This window comes from Jatropha curcas, chromosome 2 (genome assembly GCF_041381405.1).
Source record: "Jatropha curcas cultivar XTBG-Jc1 chromosome 2, XTBG_Jcur_1.0, whole genome shotgun sequence".
Lineage (NCBI taxonomy): Eukaryota > Viridiplantae > Streptophyta > Magnoliopsida > Malpighiales > Euphorbiaceae > Jatropha > Jatropha curcas.
This window is the reverse complement of record NC_143152.1, coordinates 33394197-33417531: the sequence shown is the minus strand read 5'-3', so window position 1 is coordinate 33417531 and position 23335 is coordinate 33394197. Positions and strand designations below refer to the sequence as shown.

The 23335-nt window shown below is 33.6% G+C and overlaps 3 protein-coding genes and 2 long non-coding RNA genes across 5 annotated transcripts; 1 reads left to right on the top strand and 4 right to left on the bottom strand.

Moving 5' to 3' along the window:
- Positions 1 to 180: 180 nt before the first annotated feature.
- Positions 181 to 2205, bottom strand: PIN5 (Auxin efflux carrier family protein). Its single transcript, XM_012233377.4, has 5 exons — positions 1293 to 2205; positions 1125 to 1210; positions 784 to 941; positions 444 to 520; positions 181 to 355 (listed from the first exon to the last, which is right to left on the bottom strand). The coding sequence occupies exons 1-5, from the start codon at positions 1949 to 1951 to the stop codon at positions 283 to 285; spliced, it is 1053 nt and encodes a 350-aa protein (XP_012088767.2). The 5' UTR covers positions 1952 to 2205; the 3' UTR covers positions 181 to 282.
- A 3408-nt stretch (positions 2206 to 5613) lies between these two features.
- On the bottom strand, positions 5614 to 9783 carry CBSX6 (Cystathionine beta-synthase (CBS) family protein). Its single transcript, XM_012233378.4, has 3 exons — positions 9145 to 9783; positions 8712 to 9062; positions 5614 to 6767 (listed from the first exon to the last, which is right to left on the bottom strand). The coding sequence occupies exons 2-3, from the start codon at positions 9053 to 9055 to the stop codon at positions 5786 to 5788; spliced, it is 1326 nt and encodes a 441-aa protein (XP_012088768.1). The 5' UTR covers positions 9056 to 9062; positions 9145 to 9783; the 3' UTR covers positions 5614 to 5785.
- Positions 9784 to 11491: 1708 nt separating this feature from the next.
- LOC149498686 (uncharacterized) lies at positions 11492 to 13953 on the bottom strand. The gene is made up of 2 exons (XR_016319750.1): positions 13534 to 13953; positions 11492 to 13347 (listed from the first exon to the last, which is right to left on the bottom strand). It is a non-coding gene; the product is annotated as an uncharacterized LOC149498686 (long non-coding RNA).
- A 2978-nt stretch (positions 13954 to 16931) lies between these two features.
- Positions 16932 to 19416, bottom strand: LOC149498685 (uncharacterized). Its single transcript, XR_016319751.1, has 2 exons — positions 18974 to 19416; positions 16932 to 18787 (listed from the first exon to the last, which is right to left on the bottom strand). It is a non-coding gene; the product is annotated as an uncharacterized LOC149498685 (long non-coding RNA).
- Positions 19417 to 20192: 776 nt separating this feature from the next.
- CLV2 (Leucine-rich repeat (LRR) family protein) lies at positions 20193 to 23182 on the top strand. Its single transcript, XM_089718432.1, has one exon. It carries the CDS (start codon positions 20842 to 20844, stop codon positions 23023 to 23025), a length of 2184 nt encoding a protein of 727 aa, XP_089574558.1. The 5' UTR covers positions 20193 to 20841; the 3' UTR covers positions 23026 to 23182.
- Positions 23183 to 23335: the final 153 nt, after the last annotated feature.

Below are 23335 nucleotides of genomic sequence, written 5' to 3'. Positions count from 1 at the left end.
AATGCAAAATTTTTTTTCCTAGTTACCATTAAACCCTTTAAAAAAAATGAAATAATTCAATTATCATACAAGAAAAGATTCAAATCCAAGATGTCGGTATCATAGTTATTCAATTATTATTATTTTTGGTTTATTCAATTATTTCACTTGGGCTTGGCTATCTAAATTGGACCAATCGAGGAACTGAAATTTAGTTAAGATATTATAAGTAATAATCCAACAATTCCCTTTTTTTCCCTTACAGTATCTTATTACAAAAATGTGTGGACCGTAAATGTTTAACTAATGCACAAACTCTAAAATTGCATAATAAGCAATTAACAATGGAAGCGACACGATCATACCGAAGATCACACTGCAAAAAAGAAAATTAATAATTAATATCATAATAATCATGAACTAATTTGATTTTCTTAATTTTAATTGATGAAATTTACACTTACGCTGTGCTTAGAACCTCAGCATGCAATCCATATTCTTTCGCGTAAATGAAGGATGTAATCGATTGTGGTAATGCTGCCTGTAAAAACAATTAATTAAAATTTTTAGAATATTATTTTTATAAGCATGATATATAATCTCTTTAAATTGCAGTAGATAACAAATAGTATTTCAGATTACTGTATAACGTAAATGTTTTTTGTCCTTATAACAAAATATTTTTTTCTAAGATCGAATTTGTGTTCTCAATCTTATAGGATTGAGATCGCTTACCACCCAATCAAAATAGTTTTGTATAATACTATTTTTAATGATCATTTTTTTATAATATAACAAATTTACCTGAATAATAGCAACACGTAAAACATCACCACGCAAGCCCACAGCAATAGACCCAATAGCCATAGCTGCAGGCCCAGCAATGAACCTTAGGATCATCCCAATCACAGTGAGTCCTGCACCACAGGAAATTACCTTTTCTTGCAAAGCCATGAAGATTCCTGCACATACATACAATATTAACTCATAAAACGAGGTTGCTATAAAAAAATAAATAAGAAAATTAATATACGGAATTTCCGCCAGACACAACCACAAAGCAAATTGATAAAAAGACTGTAATGACCTTGAAAAACTTTTTAGCAGTTTTAATATTGCTACTGTCATCCCAGGAATGTACTCACCCATGCTAAACATAGCAGTGCCAGTGCCAGCCTTTGACATAATTAATATGGATCCTTCCATGATGCTTGGCATTTCAAAATGCCACCTACCAGTATTCAAGAAAACAATTAATCCCACCGTTAATCATAATTACAATAATAATAATAACAACAACAACATTTGTATACCTGTTTGCAATAAAAGCCCAAACAATCCCAATAATACAAGCATAAGAATTAGGGTTCATAGCCAGTTTGATCCACACCACTCTCATCAAAGTCCAGAAAGAAGGCCTAACGTTATCTATAGCATTAACGTTACTTCCTTCTAAATCCTTTCCATCGCTACCATTTGTGTTAGAAGAGATATCAAGATTTGCTCTTCTGAACTCTAAAACAAACAGTAAAATAGTAAGCCAAATGATAGCTTGAATAACGGAAGACTGAACCACAAGATCAACTGCCATTTGCCCATACATAGCCCCTATTAAGGGCACCCCTACAACTAAAGAATTAGTTAAGGTACATAAAGAAAAACTTGTAATGGACCATGTGTAGCTCCCTTTGCTACTAAACTTAGCCCAGAAAGCAAGAACTGCCACGATAATTAACTTGGATATAGCATCAGCTCCAATGAATAGATAATTCATTTTGAACGGATCAATATGAGCAGTAAACTCAAACGTAAAAAGAGGAAGTGTAAAATAGCAAACTAATCTGTTTACTGCTCCACACTGTTCAGGTGTAAAAATTTTCCACCATTTTACTGACCCATATCCTAAAATTAGGGCAACATACAGTGGCACCATAGCCACCACCACCTTGTAAACATCTTCCCATCCTATCATTTTTCCTGCCTAGGTACCACCTTGTGGAGATTAAGAATGTTTTAGGAGACAAACTGTAGTAAGGTTAAGAATTTATATGCATGAAAAGTTGAGGAATTGAAGACGAGAATTTTGGCATATTTTTGTATTATTATAGTAGAGATAGATAGATTTTTATTTTATTGTATTCTTTTAGGGTTTGGTGGGTGTATGGGATTCTATGCTGTGGATTATTGAAGGTGAGTGACCTAATAAGAGGATTATAGTGCATGGAAGTGTGAAGTTGCTTTCATCAATGGGGTTTTTTATGGTCAGCAATTAAGCCTTGTGTTTGTGCCTACAGAATAAGGAATGAGGTCCAGCGATTATTCCACCCAACTTTGCAAATAGGGTTCTTAAATTTTTATGAAAAATATTTTTTTTATTCTCTTTATTATTTATATGCCAAAGCAGTGGAGTTTTTTAAGCATATATACAACTCCCATGCTTCCTTACAACGTATGAGATTGTGACTTGGACACCATGCAAGAAATTAATGTTTTTTGTATAATTTTCTGTTGTTTTTGTTGTCTATTAGAATATTTACAAAGTTGGTAAGTCGAAAGCCATTTCATAGGATTAAAGAATACCACAGATTAAAGGATCGCAGTATTTATTTTTTAAAGCTTATGAAAGCAAAATTTTGCTTGTCTTCTTCTATATATTGAGATTAGAATAAGAATGAACTGCGTCTTATAGTGCTAATTAATTATTAATTAATACAAGTTGTGTTTCATCATCATGTTAATATTGACTTTGTAAAATAATCAAAGCCACTATGATGCAGGTGCTAAAAGGTTTGAATTACTAAATTTCTCCTCTTGCTTCATTTCTTAACCTTTGTTTGGGTCGGAGTATATTTTTTTCTTTTAAAAAAATAATTATAGGAAAGTATCTAGTGAAAAATATTTTCTCTTGTGTAGAAAATGGGAGAAAAATATTAATAAAAGTAATATTTCACTTATTTTTCACCCGAGTCCACATGTTTTGAATCTCTCCATAAATTTATTGGAGAGAAAGTATCGGCAAAAAATGACAATTTCACTTATTTTTATAAAATTATTTTTATTAAAGTACTTTCCATTCGATGAATAAATTTTCTGGCTGAAGTATTACTAGTGGTTCCAATCACAAGTATTGATAATTGTTAATTTTCTAATAATAATATTTATTTCCTTCAAAATTTTACTTTTTTCTAAATAAAGGAAAATAAATTATTTTATTTCCTTCATTATATCCAACTACATGGGTGGAAAATAACTATATATATATATATATATATATATATATATATATATATAAAATCTACAATTTGTCATTATTTTCCTTGATTGTTTTCTTTCCTCTCCTTAATTTCTAAACAAAGCCAAAAGTAGTAACATCTAGTCGATAATATTGGATATGGTAAGCATAAATAATTTAACAGAATAAGTTCCATTCCTCAGATCATCATCATCATCATCTTGTATGCTGGGTAGCTTTTAATGCAACCTTAACCCATACGTTAACTTGAAAAATCTATCATTTGCATTTTGAATTTAAATCAAAAAAAAAAAAAAAAAAAAGGAAGAAGAAACCACACACTTATATTCTCTCTGTAATGCAATATTGTTGTTCGATGGGATGTGAAATTCCATATATTTGCGTGGCAAGAATTTCAATTCTCTGGAGCCAGTTGATTGAGTTGATGGATCTTTCCTTTTTAATTATTTTTTTTAATCTAAATAGTTAATGGCTTTGTCTTGCCTGTATACGAAATTGGATGGTTTTGAGATCAAAAGGTTTCATATCATGTCTCGAATATTTTCATCTCTATCGAATTGAACTATTCTGTCTGTGCATGAAATGTACGTAACATATATATGAACAGTTCCTTTTTTTTTTTTTTTTCCAATTAATCGAGGAATTCCAAAATTTATAGAAACAAAAAGTAGCTTTTATTTTTAGATATTCCACTTGATTAATAGGATATAAATAATATATATATATATATATATATATATATATATATATATTCTCTCCTTTTCAGTTTCTGTATATATTAATTAATTAATAGGATATAAAATAATATAAAAGTTTTGTTGCTTAATATTTTAAAACAACCCACTTCGTAAATATTTAATTTTGTTTTTTATTTTAATATTTCTATTGACCTTAATTTGATTTTCTTTTGAAAATATGTAGAACTTAGTTTGATTTTAAAAACATGGGTATGACGGTGGGGAGTTTCTTTTTCTTCCCATTTTCAAATTTGAGTGAGTCGACATGCCATTTTGAGTGCTCAAAAATTTGGCTGTCTAACACAAAAAAGCTTTTCTTTTTAATGACCTAAACAAATCATATATGTCGAAAAGATTGTTTAATGATGTTCTTGCAAATGAAGCTTTGAAGAGAAATTGAGGTTGCATGTGTCGGAGAAGGAAAGGTTAATGGTAGCTCAAGTGGAGAGTGATGACAGGGCAACAAAAACAACTCTTAACTCTGTTGTTTTTCTTGTCTCTATTGTTGATATGCCAACGTGTACATGGTGGTGGCTGACTCATAATATAATGAAGTTAATTGGTAATTAAGTGGTTAATGATTTATATTAATTGTGGAGAAGTTTTCTTATAATACGTGGATTAAGATAAAATTAGCAATTTTTTATATTTTGTTCTACAAATAATTGTCTGTAGATCAAATGGGATGATTTTTTCTTCTGATAATAAAACTTATGTTTATATCATCATGTATTTCTAATTTATTAGATTATTACTAATCTAGTTTATACCACATCAAGCGCATAAGGGAGAAGCGCTCCCAACGGAGATTTTCTCAATTCACAATGATTAAACACTCAATCTCTTGATTAAAGAACATAAATCATTTGTATTCGGACCAACCTTCGTTAATAGTCTGTGACATTACTTTATGATAAGATTATATATATATATATATATATATATGAATTTGCATATTCTCCTGTTATTCTGCCTTTTGTATTATATAACTTATTACTATATAATTTATGTGATTTCACCAGCACACATACACAATCTCCATTATTTTTCACAACTAGGCTATTTGTCCATGGAACAGATTCCAATTGCTTGGTTGCAAAACATTCCATATTTTCCAATTAAATCAACATCAAGCATTTCTTGTTAAAACAATAAATTTCCTTGCTCATGCACAAGCCAGAGCACCCGATTGCTTTTGCTAGTGTATATTTACAAAATATGTGAAAATCCCATGTGCAAAATTTCAAAGCCATGTTTAATGAAAAAAAAAAAAAAAGAAAAGAGAACCATCAGAATAACTCCTGAAGATAGCATTAATTCTAACATACAACTGGGATTTTGGATCCTGTAATGCTGCTATTAGCACCACAGGAGAAAGATATTGAAAGAAAGCTTGTAGGACCTGCTCTGCTCATCTACTTCATTGGACCAGCATTGCAATATGTGGAAAAACTGTCTGATGGAACCTTTAGAATGAGGTTGAAAAACCATTATTGGTCAAGTGACGTAAAATGAATTTATTCGAGAATTTCACATCATTTTTCTAAATGTGTGGAGGAGGAGACACGATCTTTGTAATCTCCACCTCTGAACCTGAAGATTTTTGCATTGTTCAAGGTCTAATAAGAGAAAACAGGAAGAAAGTTAAGGTCTAACAAATTGCATTATGATATTATTTTAATTATCACAGTATGACAAAACTCATGGAAAAACTTACAAGAAACCCCACAAAAACCGACATCTCAAACATCCAAAATTGCTCAAGCATATTACCTATCGATTACAGAAGAAATACACATAAAATAAATAGAATTTTTCAGTTTTGAATTTCATTTATAAAACCTTCTGCAGATGGATTAAGGGGAATAAAGGATGCAGGTGGTTTGGTTACAGCAAATAGAATGTCTGCATAACCAACCACCCCGACTAAAACATCATCGTTGTCATCTTCCGTCACCCATACATGAGTTGCCCTGTGGGACAGCATCTGAGCCATGACTGCAGCTAGGGAACTTGTAGTTTTACATGTTAGGGGTGCACTTCTGCCCCTATACATGCTCCTGCCAATTCCAAAACTTGAGCTTCCTGGATTAAAGCCAATGCTCCGGCTGCTGAATGTCCTTGCTCTTGTTAATCCACCACCATTAACCATGTTGTTATCGCCAACCGTTGAGTTGACTGTCAAGTCAGGGAGTGATCTTGGAGTCAAATTATCTTCAACTCCCATCACAAACTGCCCTGCTGACAGATTGGCTAAAGCCCATGCTGCAGCCAAATAATCACATTTCCATAACCTGGAGGCTGATATTTCCCCTATAATCTTACCTTGTCCATCTGGCATGGGCTCCACAACGGCAACTGCACAGGGATCTTTCGGTTGCACTTCTGTAGCTTTGAGGGCTGGAAGAGAAGCCTCAATTGAACAGTAGTTCAAGTTAATGGCTCCAAGGGAAGAGATGGGTGAAAGAGGGAGTGGAGCAAGAGCACCGAGGCAGCCAATCACAAAACGGATGACATCTTCTCTAGAGAGACAGCAGAATTTGTCATGGCTAGAAGTTGTGGAAGATGTGGAAGGACGGTTGGTGTTGATACTGAGGCTGTTGCTGTTGATGCTGAGGCTGTTGCTGCTGGTATTGGTACTGAGGTTGTTGCTGCTGCTGTTGGCAGAATCAGCATTCTTAAGCCACTTGCCATTATAGAGAATTGAGAATCGTTTGCTCATGCCTTTCCATGCCGTGCCCTTGGTGACAAGAAGACGCCTAACACCTTGCTTCATCATCTCCAATGCATCAATCAATCTATAGGAAAACCAATATATATCATGAATTATATGTTAAAGAATCTCATACTCGAACAGCTTTTTTATCTTGTACAATACAGCATTGGATAGAACAGTAATCCGAAGGGGTATTAATTTACAGAGTTTAACAATAACTAAACCAACTATTATTATATACAAACGAATTCTATACTTCAAATTCATTCATACTAAACGAGGGGCAAAGCCATTTGCACATCTCATACTTGATATTTTGTATGTTGTCATGTCAAATAAGATCCAAAATATTTACAAACCTCATACCATTCCTAGTTTACCAGTTGCATGTGTCGAAGCATAACCAACCATACATATCACACGAGACAGTATGAGCTAATTGAAAATATCTGACTCTCCATAACCTCATCCCTATCCCTTTCACCACATGGATGTTGATTGGAACTGCATGATTCCCTATTTCAGAAACATTTGTTAAATTATGCTTCCTACTCTACATTCAGTTTCAGTCAGCATATCCAACTATTACTCATGGGAAATGAGGGGACTGTTACCACAAAGGCCAATAAGTAACAGGTCCAAAAAACTGCAATAGTGACAGCTATTAGCTAGTATAATAGCTTGCTATCTTTGGCTGCCAAGCCAGTCTCTTCCCTTGCTTCTGCAGCCACCGATCGTCCCTCTTCTTTTTACCCTACATCAACTCATATCACCCAGAACAGTTAATAAATGAAATTTTGAGACATCCTTTAAGACTCTCCTAGACACTTTTTTGGTATTGATAATTTAGGATCTTTGATCTTCTTCTTTATTTTTTATTCTTTTATACTAGTTATTGAAGTTGATCGTGGATAATGAACAAATCATGCATTCAACATCTTTATTTGCATCATGTTCATTGGTTAGTTGCAATTTCTCAAATTACATTCAACTCCTTGAATATAAATTAATGCAATTATCAAATTTTTTTTTTAAAATATAAAGTGAATCTACAATGCCACCTAAATGGGATCCACGCAAATAATAGCAAGATACAGAAGATGAGTACTATGGGTGTGCTGGCATGACAGAGTATGGAGTGAAAAAGTAAATTAATGAATTGGATTATCTATTATAATATTGGACTAAAAATGAATAATTGGCTTTATATACTTCTTAGAAAATCAAGAGATCAAAGGGAAGCAAAGGCATCATTATTTCATTAGTCAACATGGAGGTGACATTAACAGTTTGGTTAGTCTGACCAACAATGTGATATAAGTATGATTTTGTGATACCACGCTGGACAGGAAAGGATATCACTAACATCTCACTAATAGGAGGGGAGTTTACTTATGGCAAAACCCCTCTAAATGTAATTTAGCTGATATAATTGTAATATGTGCAAAAAGATAGAAATGTGAAGATAAGAAAAGCCTAAAATCATGTAATTTAATAAGCCTCTCTGCAACAATCAACTAGCAAAAGATAGTTCAAAGAGGAATTCAAGAGTTTTATGGGCCTATACTATCCGTAAAAATTATTAGCATTTATCAAGACTTGAATTGCCAAACTTCAGCCTCAACAAGGAAAGGCGTTCAAAAAACTTGCAATAATTGCTGGCCCATTCTTTATTTATCAAGTAACATCCCCATATCCCAACACCAAATTATGCAAAAGAACTAGGTAAGTAGACATATTGTAGGATAGTCGAAGGTTTTAAGAGTAGAAAAATATTGTAGCATAAAGAAAACAAGGTAAAATTTTCACAAATTCTCAGAGCAGAATCATAATCTATACACAATTTGAAAAATTAGCCCCATTGCAAACATGGATTTTTCATTGAGATAACAACAAGAAAGACAAGTCAGCAATATTCCATCTCAAATTATCAAATCCGTGAAATGACAATATGAATAAATCAAAGCAACAAGCGTATCATGACCACAAATGCCAACTATTCAAGTTTCACAATTTGAGAGCTGACCTTGTAGCAGGATCAACCTGTTTCAATAGAGAGTTATTAGGAATAACCACCTCAGAGACAGGCGTATTCATGGCCTTCTCCTGATCCTCCAAGCACTGAGCTTTAGCTAAAAAGGCCACAATATCAAGAGAATTAAGGATACCCACAAACCTCTGTTGCCTCATTTCGCTATTCTCGATCATACCCACATGAGTTCTCCTCTTCCAAACAGGAATACCGCACTCCGTCGACTCTCCAATTGCCCGAATCGCAGATTCGACCGTCCCAGTCTCGTAAAATTCCATCATTTCCGGCTTCCCCACCGTTAGATCTCCCACGACATGATATAAAAACACCGATGCCATCGAAATTCTAACAAATATAACATTAAAAATTATAAAACAAATATCCCCATTGGACTATCACGAGAAATAAAGATGAAATACAGACTTACCTCGATAGGGTAAAATTTAAGGATTCTTGAATATTCAAAGTGGAATTCTTTTTTATTGATGCCCACTTGTTCCCACCAAACAGAATATGGGAAAATACTTTTTATCAGGAGAGAGTTATAGAAAAATTTGGATTTATCTATTTTTATTAAAGCAAAAGCTGTCCTATGTCAAAGCTAATGAGAAAAAGTTCTTATCCTCCAGAAAATTGGAGAAAGAAGACTGCGGGAACAGATTTCCAAAAGAAACAATCAGAAAAAGAAACTGAGATACCGGGATAACCGGCAAGGTAATGAAAGTTATAAGAGAGAATGGAGGAAGATAAGGAGAAGATGAAGCCCAGTAATGGGCAAACGATGGAGAATCAGAAGAAGAAGATGGGTGCTAGTATTGATGATAGGTATGGATATGAGGCAGAGAGAATTTGCCATTGAAGAACAGAAAGGTTAAGGCCCATGAAAGAAAGATTCCTTCTTTCTGTTTCTCTAAATCACTGAGTTTGAGTCTGTGTTCTGACTCTGACGCCGGTGCGTGTGTCATCAAGATCGTGAACATTGGGCCGTTTTATTTATGCAGAGAAGAGATGGATCTCTGTTATAGAAAGAGAAGAGGATGAGACTAAGCAAACAGTAAAATAATGCTCCATTCAGAAAAATAAAAATAAAAAAAATAAAACGGAAAAAACAAAATAATGGCGAATTATTGAAGTGGTCTGTTTCGTAATCATTACTTCGTCAGCACCTGTGTTTTTTTTTTTTTTTTTTCTTCCACATACATCGGATCCGACGATACTATATAGGGTCATTTATACCTGAAGATTTGAATACATTAATTTTTCTATGTATTTTAGTATTTAAATGAAAAAATTACCATAATTCATTATTTAAATTTATTAATTTTAATATAATTAAGTGCATCTAATCATAATTTGCAATTGAATAAATTATTTTAACACTATTTTAATTTATTGCTTTAAATTACAAGGAATTTTTAAAATTTATTTTTTAAAATAGGTTAGTTTCTCGCTTATACGACGGTTGCGAAATTTCAAATTTAACCCTTATCAATCAAAATTTTACAAAATTCATTTGAAAAATCATATTTTTATGTTTAAATGAAAAATAAGTAAATTTTGATTTTATGAATTCAATTTTATAGAATTGGAAATAATTAAATAAAATTATATAAAAATAGGTGAAATTCCTATTTTTAAATAAATTTCACAAAATTAAATAACTCAACTTTTTATGATAAAATTACCTTTCTCTTCATGCAAAGTAAATTTTTGCTCATTTAACTTATTATTTTTTTTTTGAAAAATTAAACTTATTATTTTTATCAAAGCTCTATCAAAACCATTTGAAATTTATTTTTTTAAGAAAATGTAAATACAGTCATAGTTTATTATTAAAAAAAAAAAGAAAAATTCCTTGAAAAACAATATTTCTCTATACCGCGCAAAAAAATTAACAAATGTCATGGATTTAATATATCGATTAAACTTAATTAAATTTATTAATTGTGCCCTAATAAATTATCATATATTAAATTTATACTCTGCATCATATATTTAACTTATTAAAATTATTTTCCAGTTCTGAAGAAAGTTCTGAATCTGATGAAAACTTGTCAGATGGGTAAAGAATTCTTTTACTACTTATCATATATATAATTATTAATTAATTATGGTGGAATTTGAGTGTATTAATTTATATGAATTTTATTATTTATATTTGAATGAAAAAACAATAAGATTGTTGTAATGGATATAATAAATATAACCGGTGTTTGTTATTGTTTTTGTTAAATTATTATGTCATGCTTATTATTTTAGAAATAAAAACAAATGGATTATAGATAATTCTTGATTATAGATAAAAACAAATGGATTATAGATAATTTTTGTTAAATTATTGTTTATATTCAATAAATAATTCTTGATTAAAAAAATACTATAATGTCATAAATAAATAAATAAACCATATATTATAGATATCGTTTATATATAATATCTGATGGAAAAAAGAACTCCACCAATTTAGATAAAAGGATTAATCTCTGCCATATGAATAATTAAATTAAAGATAAGATTAGTCAAATTGATTGTAACATGATTGTCACGACCCGATTCCATGGGCCGGACCGGCACTAGGGCCCAGGTAAGCTTAAGGCCCCCGAGGCCCGTAGTAAGCCTGAAACACTAAAAATTTACTATCTCAATATAATTTTAAACATTTAGCCCATATTTATCAGTTACAACATTCCATAAATCGGGCTCAATTAACATTTCATCACATTTTTAATATGGCTCACATAATAATATCGTCTATGATAATACCCGACTAAATGTAAGTAAATTCTACAACTGCGGAGTCACTAACTATTTGGTATACATAGCTTTTTATACATATAATTACATAGTAAAATAATTATAGAATTAGGAAAAATTTCTCTATTGCCCTGCGCCGAAGGAACATATCCTAAATCGTATTAAAGAAGGACTTACTTCCTGAAACATCAAACAAAACATGTGAGTTTTCTAAGGAGTAATAATTATTACACAATACACGCAGTCACACAAATGTGTAAACATATCAATCTAGTCATCCGACTAGTTATATGCTCACGCAGCCAGTCACACAAATGGCAAATCACCAGCACTCACAATCATTTACATCTTCATATAATCACATCACGTGGAAATTAGTCAGTGGAGTCACCGAACCCCCGATGAGCCGTCCTCCCACATGGCTCATCCTCTCACATGTGCACCAGGGAGCCGATCCCCCATACTGGCCGACCGGTCTAATCCTCACTTGACCAGCCCTCTCATTGTTTTTCCATTCTCTCTTTTCTTTTTCATACCAACAGGAGGCAACCCGGTCGTCTCCATCAAATCTAGATCATCAGGCGCTCACAACAGGAGGCCACCCTGCGGGCTGCGATCAAATCTAGATTATCAGGTGCGCCCAATAAAGAAGCCGACCTGTGGTTAACAGTAACAGTAACAGTAGGTGCACACGGGGGCGCCGATCTCCCATTTACCCGGCTAACAGAAACAGAATCGGGATCCATATAACAGAATCAGAATATAACAGAAATCAGAATCAGGATCCGTATAACAGAAACAGTCTCACAAACCCATGGTGACCCACTTCATCCTAATTCCACACAAACAAAGCACAGCAATATCACAACACAATTAATCAAGTATTGCAATTAAATGCAAGCATATTAATCAATTAAACATCATAATGCAATGCAAATAACCAAATAAATAAATAGTATTAACAATAATAATGGAAATAAATAAATAAATATGTAAATCATTAAATGAGTAGTAAAGATAATAAATAATCAGAGCACTATATTTATTATGTACCAAGTTATAGAACTAATCTAACTAAACTTATTAATTATGTTGTTAATTAAAATTAATCTAAGTTCTATCGAAATTTCGGCAGCATTTCCCCTAAAAATTGGACTATCCACCTGTTTAAATATCAAAAATTTCATTCAATATTAACTCAATCCACACAGCCCATCCGTCGGGCAATCAATCAAATCAAATACCCATCCGCCTTCAATAATATATCACCAATCAACCATAATTTACAAATTAAAAGACCTTCAACTATTCTGGGAATATTATCAATAATTCTTTCATCTACTCTTTCTCCTTTCAGTACAAGTATGTCAACGTTCACCAAATAAATCTACAAATTATATTCTAAGCAACTCATATCATCCAATTAACAATATCATATATCAAACAAATTACACTAATCCTTAATTAACATTCAAATACATATTACTTAATAATATTAACCCTTATTAGTATTAACTTCATAGAAACTAAAACATCCTAATTATTATAAAATTCATCCATATAACTTATTTTGAATACTAACCAAATTTAATTACTTTGCTAACTAGCTAATTAAACCTTTCTAAAAGATCGTATAGTTCTTGTTTATCGACTTCCTTAATTTTTCAGCCTGAAGCCTAATTTCTAAATATACGTCAATCCACAGATCAATATCAGTTGATGTCAGATGTTAAAACTAATTATATATTCATACTCTACACGAAAAATGCAATATCCTGCCTCTTGGGAACTCCGGTCACCGGAACCACCGCTGTCGCCGCCGTCTATGGTGGCTGGAGGGGTGGTGGTTCTAAAATTCACCAATCAACGCCAAATCCTGTTGCAAATCCCAACTAAATCGCGATTTTATAGTCATTTTCTACCAATTATGTCATTATCTATCAAAATCCCAATTTATAAACCAATTAAAACCAAAGTTCAATTTTTCCTAAAACTTCCGATTAATTGCAAATTAATCAAACAAATGATTTGTAAAGGAATTAGAATGGGATAGTCAACCGACCTTGTTGGTGTCAGTCACCGGAATCGTTCGAGGTGGCCGGATTTGATCATCGCAACCTCTCTGTCTCCCTCTCTCTTTCCGTCGTGCGAGAAGTAGGCCAAGAGCATGAAATGGGTCGGATGGTTGTAATGGTAGGGACTAAAGGCGAGGTCCAGGTGGTGCGAATGAAGCTCCTTGCCGTTGATCGGTCGAAAAATGCGGGAGGAGGGGCTGAGGGTGCTGCGATCGCAGCTTCCTGCGACAGCCGCGCTAGCTACGCTAGCCTGAGACAACAGAGGTGAGGGTGAAGGAGAGCGGCACGGGAACGGCAGCGGGAGGCGATGGGAATGGCGTTGGCTTCAGGTGACCGGAAAGGCAAAAGGGAAAGGGGAAGGGGGTGTCGCGCGCATGGCGCTGGCGCCAGGAAGGAGAAGGGAAAAGAGAAAAGAAGAAAAAAAAAAGAAAAAAAAAGAAAAAGAAAAGAAAAAAAAGAAAAGAGAAAAATCTTGGGCTTCTAGACCATTCCGGTTCGATTCGAACCGGTTTGGTCTAATTTCAATGATTCGGCTCGATTTTGTTCGGTTTGCAAGTTTTTTCACTTGGTTTTCAAATTATTCGTGTGGTTTTTGAAAAATCAATTCGCGTTTCGAGTCCGGTTCAATTTATTTTAATTATTTTAATTAGGTTTCATAACATTCCTCCATTAACTAAATAAAATAAAAATATAATTAGTAATCATATTTGATTTTTAGGAAAATTAATTTATATATATATATAATAGATCAATTGCTGGACTTTTATTTTATTATTCGAAAATTTAACTGTTCTCGATTCAAAATTTTTGACATTATATTTGGGCTTGGGCCCAATTTGCAAAAACTTGAATTCAAATTAAAATTGTTCACTATGTACGGCCCATATTGTCAAAAATAGAAATTTTTGATTTAATAAAAATTCAAAGGTTTCGAAAATAAAAATTCGGGGTATTTCAATCTCCCCCCCTTAAGACAATTCGTCCTCGAATTGGAATCTAGTAGGAGAGAGTAAGAATGGACACACACAGAGAATTTCAAAGTCATAAGAAATTCCTTCCAACACCAAGGACACAGCTCAAAAGTGGATAATATGAACCTAGGAAAGAAAAGAGTCAAGTATCCTAATTGTATTTCTATTGCCAACCATCCTATTTAGTGCCAATTGGTTGAAGTTTACAAGAAACTTAAGCTTATTGTCTACATCCCCAATTACTATCTTCAGACAGCTACTGAAATCTTTAGAAAATCTTTCTTTGAATAAAACTTTTATAATAAAACCGTATTTATCAAGAAGATGCATAATATATGTCGTATATGTTTCTCAAAATTATATAATTTCTTTTGAAAATTTAAATTTTCACTAAGCATTCCTTCATGAAAACCTAACATATAGTTTACAAACGCAAAACGACTGAAATTTAATTTACTTATAATAATAAGAATTAACTCGTTTAATTTACATATATTATTACTAAAACTTTTCTTTAATCAAAAGTTCAGAAACTATTACTTTAATCCAAAACTTTAAGAAAAAAAAATGTCTTGTAATTTTTGTTGTCTATAGTATCACAGGGCAATTCAAGTTCATTCTCTTGGTTCTTATCTATACAAATCCTATTCTCCTCATAACATCTTTACCATACACTAGTACATCTATTAGATGGTTCCTAAACTAAGGATATCATTGTGCTCTATAGCTATCTTACCTATACAAAGATTTTTAATATCTCTCCTGTTTAACCATCAGTTTCTCTTTAATACTTAATCTATCAAGTTACCCTAAAACTTATCATCAAATGGGCTTTCATAATAACTCCTTTCATCTCTCCTAGCTCTTATATTTTTAATAACTTTCATTCTACCAATATTGCTATTAGTTCATCCTAAGGATATTAAATATTCTTATTAATTATTTATCCACTTGGTTTCTTTCATACTATTAATCATCATTATTCATGTCTTACCTAATCACTAACATTTTAATTTGTCTCACTTAACCAAGTATTAGGTACCATATGTGGAACTATTAACTTAAAATTAGCATCTATCTATTACTCACTTATATCAAATTTTGATTCAATTTACCTGTCTCACCTATGTAAAACTAAACAACCTTTTTCAAGTCTCCTCATATTTTATTCCTTTAAATTTTTTTTTTTTTTTTTTTTTTTTTTTTTTTTTTACCACATGCTCCTAACATATATTACAACTTGTTATATATATCATTTATATACCCTTAAATCATTTCAATCCATTTCTAATGTTATTTCTCCCATTTATTACATTAAACAGTCCTACACTCTAACTCTGGTTGCAATCTAGCTTCTAAACTAAAATTGTCTCCTCAAACCTTTCCAATGTTTATGTTCTTACTTAGCTACTAAGTGTCTACTTACTTAATATCATCATCACCACTTGTCTTATTCTTCTTTTCCAAATCTTCTTTAAAATTTTATTATCCTCGCAATCATTTCATTTTATGATCTAGTCCAATTGGCCCCGTGATATAAATAGACAACTTTCGAAAATAATTTTCTATATAAATAATCAATTTCAAATTATTTATCATAACACAATTTTGAATTCAAAATTAAAATTGGGTTTTAAATTTAAATATCAAATATCAAGTAAATAAAACAATAAAAAGATTATCTTTTGAATAAATTCTAAAAAAATTCAGTAGCCGAGCTGAATACTAAAATACTAATTCCTAATCATCCAAAGTTCATCAATGCGCCATACAAATGAAAAACCTATTTATTCTCTATACTATCCTATTCACTGATAGGAATAGAGCTCACATGAAAAGTAGTGTACTGGGTGATCAGGCCAATCCACCACCATCAGGTATTACTCTATTCCCTAGCCTAAGGGTTGATACCAACTCTAGCCCCTATAGGTATTGCGATGGATTTATCTTATTGTCTACTGTCACTTCAAACCTCTAATTACTTCCTCCGAAATCATAGATCTACGCAATAAGTGTGGATTTTCCTACCTCATAGGGTCTAGTGCGTCCACCACCCCTAGAGAGGAAAAAATCACACAGTTTCTTTCCTTATGTTGGTTACGGCCGATCCCAACATAAAGAAATTTCCTATACTCCGCAGTTGTGTCCTAAAACCCTAACCTAGGCTCTGATACCAACTTTGTCACGACCCGATTCCATGGGCCGGACCGGCACTAGGGCCCAGGTAAGCTTAAGGCCCCCGAGGCCCGTAGTAAGCCTGAAACACTAAAAATTTACTATCTCAATATAATTTTAAACATTTAGCCCATATTTATCAGTTACAACATTCCATAAATCGGGCTCAATTAACATTTCATCACATTTTTAATATGGCTCACATAATAATATCGTCTATGATAATACCCGACTAAATGTAAGTAAATTCTACAACTGCGGAGTCACTAACTATTTGGTATACATAGCTTTTTATACATATAATTACATAGTAAAATAATTATAGAATTAGGAAAAATTTCTCTATTGCCCTGCGCCGAAGGAACATATCCTAAATCGTATTAAAGAAGGACTTACTTCCTGAAACATCAAACAAAACATGTGAGTTTTCTAAGGAGTAATAATTATTACACAATACACGCAGTCACACAAATGTGTAAACATATCAATCTAGTCATCCGACTAGTTATATGCTCACGCAGCCAGTCACACAAATGGCAAATCACCAGCACTCACAATCATTTACATCTTCATATAATCACATCACGTGGAAATTAGTCAGTGGAGTCACCGAACCCCCGATGAGCCGTCCTCCCACATGGCTCATCCTCTCACATGTGCACCAGGGAGCCGATCCCCCATACTGGCCGACCGGTCTAATCCTCACTTGACCAGCCCTCTCATTGTTTTTCCATTCTCTCTTTTCTTTTTCATACCAACAGGAGGCAACCCGGTCGTCTCCATCAAATCTAGATCATCAGGCGCTCACAACAGGAGGCCACCCTGCGGGCTGCGATCAAATCTAGATTATCAGGTGCGCCCAATAAAGAAGCCGACCTGTGGTTAACAGTAACAGTAACAGTAGGTGCACACGGGGGCGCCGATCTCCCATTTACCCGGCTAACAGAAACAGAATCGGGATCCATATAACAGAATCAGAATATAACAGAAATCAGAATCAGGATCCGTATAACAGAAACAGTCTCACAAACCCATGGTGACCCACTTCATCCTAATTCCACACAAACAAAGCACAGCAATATCACAACACAATTAATCAAGTATTGCAATTAAATGCAAGCATATTAATCAATTAAACATCATAATGCAATGCAAATAACCAAATAAATAAATAGTATTAACAATAATAATGGAAATAAATAAATAAATATGTAAATCATTAAATGAGTAGTAAAGATAATAAATAATCAGAGCACTATATTTATTATGTACCAAGTTATAGAACTAATCTAACTAAACTTATTAATTATGTTGTTAATTAAAATTAATCTAAGTTCTATCGAAATTTCGGCAGCATTTCCCCTAAAAATTGGACTATCCACCTGTTTAAATATCAAAAATTTCATTCAATATTAACTCAATCCACACAGCCCATCCGTCGGGCAATCAATCAAATCAAATACCCATCCGCCTTCAATAATATATCACCAATCAACCATAATTTACAAATTAAAAGACCTTCAACTATTCTGGGAATATTATCAATAATTCTTTCATCTACTCTTTCTCCTTTCAGTACAAGTATGTCAACGTTCACCAAATAAATCTACAAATTATATTCTAAGCAACTCATATCATCCAATTAACAATATCATATATCAAACAAATTACACTAATCCTTAATTAACATTCAAATACATATTACTTAATAATATTAACCCTTATTAGTATTAACTTCATAGAAACTAAAACATCCTAATTATTATAAAATTCATCCATATAACTTATTTTGAATACTAACCAAATTTAATTACTTTGCTAACTAGCTAATTAAACCTTTCTAAAAGATCGTATAGTTCTTGTTTATCGACTTCCTTAATTTTTCAGCCTGAAGCCTAATTTCTAAATATACGTCAATCCACAGATCAATATCAGTTGATGTCAGATGTTAAAACTAATTATATATTCATACTCTACACGAAAAATGCAATATCCTGCCTCTTGGGAACTCCGGTCACCGGAACCACCGCTGTCGCCGCCGTCTATGGTGGCTGGAGGGGTGGTGGTTCTAAAATTCACCAATCAACGCCAAATCCTGTTGCAAATCCCAACTAAATCGCGATTTTATAGTCATTTTCTACCAATTATGTCAGTATCTATCAAAATCCCAATTTATAAACCAATTAAAACCAAAGTTCAATTTTTCCTAAAACTTCCGATTAATTGCAAATTAATCAAACAAATGATTTGTAAAGGAATTAGAATGGGATAGTCAACCGACCTTGTTGGTGTCAGTCACCGGAATCGTTCGAGGTGGCCGGATTTGATCATCGCAACCTCTCTGTCTCCCTCTCTCTTTCCGTCGTGCGAGAAGTAGGCCAAGAGCATGAAATGGGTCGGATGGTTGTAATGGTAGGGACTAAAGGCGAGGTCCAGGTGGTGCGAATGAAGCTCCTTGCCGTTGATCGGTCGAAAAATGCGGGAGGAGGGGCTGAGGGTGCTGCGATCGCAGCTTCCTGCGACAGCCGCGCTAGCTACGCTAGCCTGAGACAACAGAGGTGAGGGTGAAGGAGAGCGGCACGGGAACGGCAGCGGGAGGCGATGGGAATGGCGTTGGCTTCAGGTGACCGGAAAGGCAAAAGGGAAAGGGGAAGGGGGTGTCGCGCGCATGGCGCTGGCGCCAGGAAGGAGAAGGGAAAAGAGAAAAGAAGAAAAAAAAAAAGAAAAAAAAAGAAAAAGAAAAGAAAAAAAAGAAAAGAGAAAAATCTTGGGCTTCTAGACCATTCCGGTTCGATTCGAACCGGTTTGGTCTAATTTCAATGATTCGGCTCGATTTTGTTCGGTTTACAAGTTTTTCACTTGGTTTTCAAATTATTCGTGTGGTTTTTGAAAAATCAATTCGCGTTTCGAGTCCGGTTCAATTTATTTTAATTATTTTAATTAGGTTTCATAACATTCCTCCATTAACTAAATAAAATAAAAATATAATTAGTAATCATATTTGATTTTTAGGAAAATTAATTTATATATATATATAATAGATCAATTGCTGGACTTTTATTTTATTATTCGAAAATTTAACTGTTCTCGATTCAAAATTTTTGACATTATATTTGGGCTTGGGCCCAATTTGCAAAAACTTGAATTCAAATTAAAATTGTTCACTATGTACGGCCCATATTGTCAAAAATAGAAATTTTTGATTTAATAAAAATTCAAAGGTTTCGAAAATAAAAATTCGGGGTATTTCAATGATAATATGAGAAATCTTGCAATTTATAAAGTAATCACGTGGGTCCAACCAATCAATGTTTAATCAATGGATAATTGCACCCTTTTTTTTTTTTATAAAATGATTTTATGATTTATAAATTTTACGTTTCTTTTTTATAAAATAATTCTTTATAAAATGATTTTTTTTTCTTAATTAAATTTTATATTTTAAAATATTATCGCAATACCTCTGATATTATACATAAAGATACCAACTGTGAAAGGGAACAAACAAAAGTGCTTTTCACTTTACACTTCAATATTTCAAAGGATATAGATAGTAAACAAGAGTTTTAATGGCGCATTTTTTGGTAAAGAGGAACGCAGAATGAGAATGTCTCGTATTCCTCGATAAGAACTCAACATCATATCTCTAGTGAGTTTCCCTTCACTCTCTCTCTCTCTCTCTCTCTCAACGTTCCCATAAGTTTCATCCTTCAAGTTTTGATTTTTAGCAACTTTGTTGTCTGTATTCATTCTGTTTAGTCAAATTCGATTCCTTAAAGCAAGATGGGATTCAGATTTTATTTCCTATGCTGCTACTGAACTGAACCTCTCTGTTTAAAGTTCTTTAATTTGCGTTATCAGTTCATAGCTCATCATAATCTTCCTCTTGCCCAATTTTTAACTCAAGGAATATGGGTATGTTCATTTTACCCCTCTAACGTTTTTAATTTACAGTTATTGCCATTGAACCTTGTGTATGTCCCTCCGACAGCCAATTTCTAACTGTTATCCACCGAAGAAGATGGCTTTTTGCTTTCCATAACAGCCATCTCTAATCTTATTTTGCTATTTTTGCTTCAATTGATTTTTTTTTTCCGGTTCTATTATTTGAAAAATTTCAGCTTTAATTTTGCATACTTGTTGTCACAAATGGAATTAAAATTGGTTCCGGCTATTGAACAGTGGACTCTTAGAGTACACTCACTGCTACTCTTGGTTTTGGCACTTCTGTGTTCATACCAGTCACATTCTGTTGATCTTAATCCAGACGACAAGGTTTCACTGGTGCTGTTTCGGTCATGGTTAGACCAAAACCCTTTCCTGGCAACCTGGGTTGGGTCTAACTGCACAAACTGGACAGGAATTACCTGTCAGAATCAGACTGGCCGGGTAATTTCAATCAACTTGACCAACATGAATTTGTCAGGTCATATCCATCCTAATTTGTGCAAGGTTGCGTCTCTTGAGTCCTTGGTTTTGTCTGATAATAACTTCATAGGCGAAATCCCGTCATGCTTTGGTTGGTTGCAAAATCTCAAAAGCCTTGATCTTAGTAACAATAGATTTGGTGGTCTTGTCCTTGACACTCTCATGGGGCTTATGCAACTGAAAGAACTTGTTTTGAAAGGGAATCGTGATTTGGGAGGTATACTTCCTTGGTGGGTTGGTAATTTCTCATCAAATTTGGAAAAACTTGACATGAGTTTCAATTCGTTTCGAGGGGAAATACCTGAGAGCTTGTTTCATTTGAGCTCTTTGAAGTATTTGGATCTTGGAAATAATTACATGTCGGGTGATCTTCATGACTTCTCTGAGTCTTTAGTTTTTCTCAATCTTGAGTCTAATTTGTTTTCAGGTACTTTGCCTTGTTTTTCTGCTTCTGCTCAGTCTCTGAGTGTTTTGAATTTAGCTAATAATTCTATTGTGGGGGGTATTCCTACATGCATTTCTTCTTTAAAACAACTGAAACATTTAAATTTGTCATATAATCACTTGAATCATGCAATATCTCCAAGACTAGTCTTTTCGGAGGAGCTTCTTGTGTTGGACTTGAGTTTTAATGATTTATCTGGCCCACTTCCGACCAAGATTGCAGAGACTACAGATAAATCAGGGCTTGTTCTTCTTGATCTATCTCATAATCACTTCTCTGGAGGTATCCCATTGAAGATAACAGAGCTGAAAAGCTTGCAAGCATTATTTCTCTCTCACAATTTTCTTAGTGGGGAAATCCCAGCAAGGATTGGAAATTTGACTTATCTTCAAGTGATAGATCTTTCTCACAACTCGTTGTCAGGATCCATTCCGTTAAATATTGTTGGATGCTTTCAGCTGCTTGCTTTGGTGCTTAATAACAATAATCTTTCTGGTGAAATTCAACCAGAACTTGATGCTTTGGATAGCTTGAAGATATTGGATATCAGTAACAATAAGATTTCTGGTGAGATTCCACTGACCTTGGCAGGGTGTAAATCACTCGAAGTAGTAGATTTGAGCTCCAACAATCTCTCTGGGAATCTGAATGATGCAATTACTAAATGGTCAAACCTTAGATATCTCTCCCTGGCTCGGAACAAATTCAGTGGAAATCTACCAAGTTGGCTGTTCACATTTGGAGCAATTCAAATGATGGATTTTTCGAGCAATAAATTCTCTGGCTTCATACCAGATGGGAACTTCAACAGTAGCTTGAATTTCAATAATGGAGAAATTGTTAGAAGATTGCATACAGAGCTATTTGTTGTGATGCAAAATGTGGAGATTGAAATATCAGTGTTGGTTACTAATAGTAATGAATTAAGCTTCAACTACCATCTGTCTTCAGCCGTTGGAATTGATTTGTCTGATAATATGTTACATGGGGAGATTCCAGAGGGCCTATTCGGATTGCAAGGTTTGGAGTACCTTAATTTATCATACAATTTTCTTGATGGTGAGGTTCCAGATTTAGAGAAGATGTCAAGTTTAAGAGCGTTGGATTTGTCACATAATTCATTGTCAGGTCAAATCCCAGGGAACATCTCCAGCCTTAAAGGTCTTACTCTCTTGAACCTGTCATATAACAGTTTCTCTGGATTTGTTCCAAAGAAAGAGGGCTATCGAAGGTTTCCAGGAGCATTTGCCGGGAATCCAAATTTGTGTTTGGAGTCCTCTGAAGCAGGGTGCAACACACCCAGCCTTCCAGCGGTGCCTGGGAAATCATCGGAAGAAATGGAAGGTCCAATTTCTGTTTGGGTTTTTTGCTTAAGTGCCTTTGTTAGTTTCTATTCTGGTATTATGGTTCTATGTTGTTCGACCCGAGCAAGAAGTTACATTCTCCACACGAAAGTTTAACCCAGTCTACACGGCGGATGAGCTATTGTACATTCTTGTCTCTGATGTAGTGGTATAGTACTCTTGACCTGAGATTAATCCAATGTGCTTTGCTGTTGTATACTGATGAGTGTTTGTTAGTCTAATGTGGTAATGAAATGCAACTATTGATTTGTTATCTCCTCATCGTGATGGCCATTGGTTTTCTTATTTCAACTTTTCTGGAGAAAATGATTTGATGTTATTATGAAAGATTGGTAATGATGGAAGATTTGTTTGCCATCTGAGGGTGAAAATATTTGCAATCTCAATCATCCTGCATAAGCTTAAT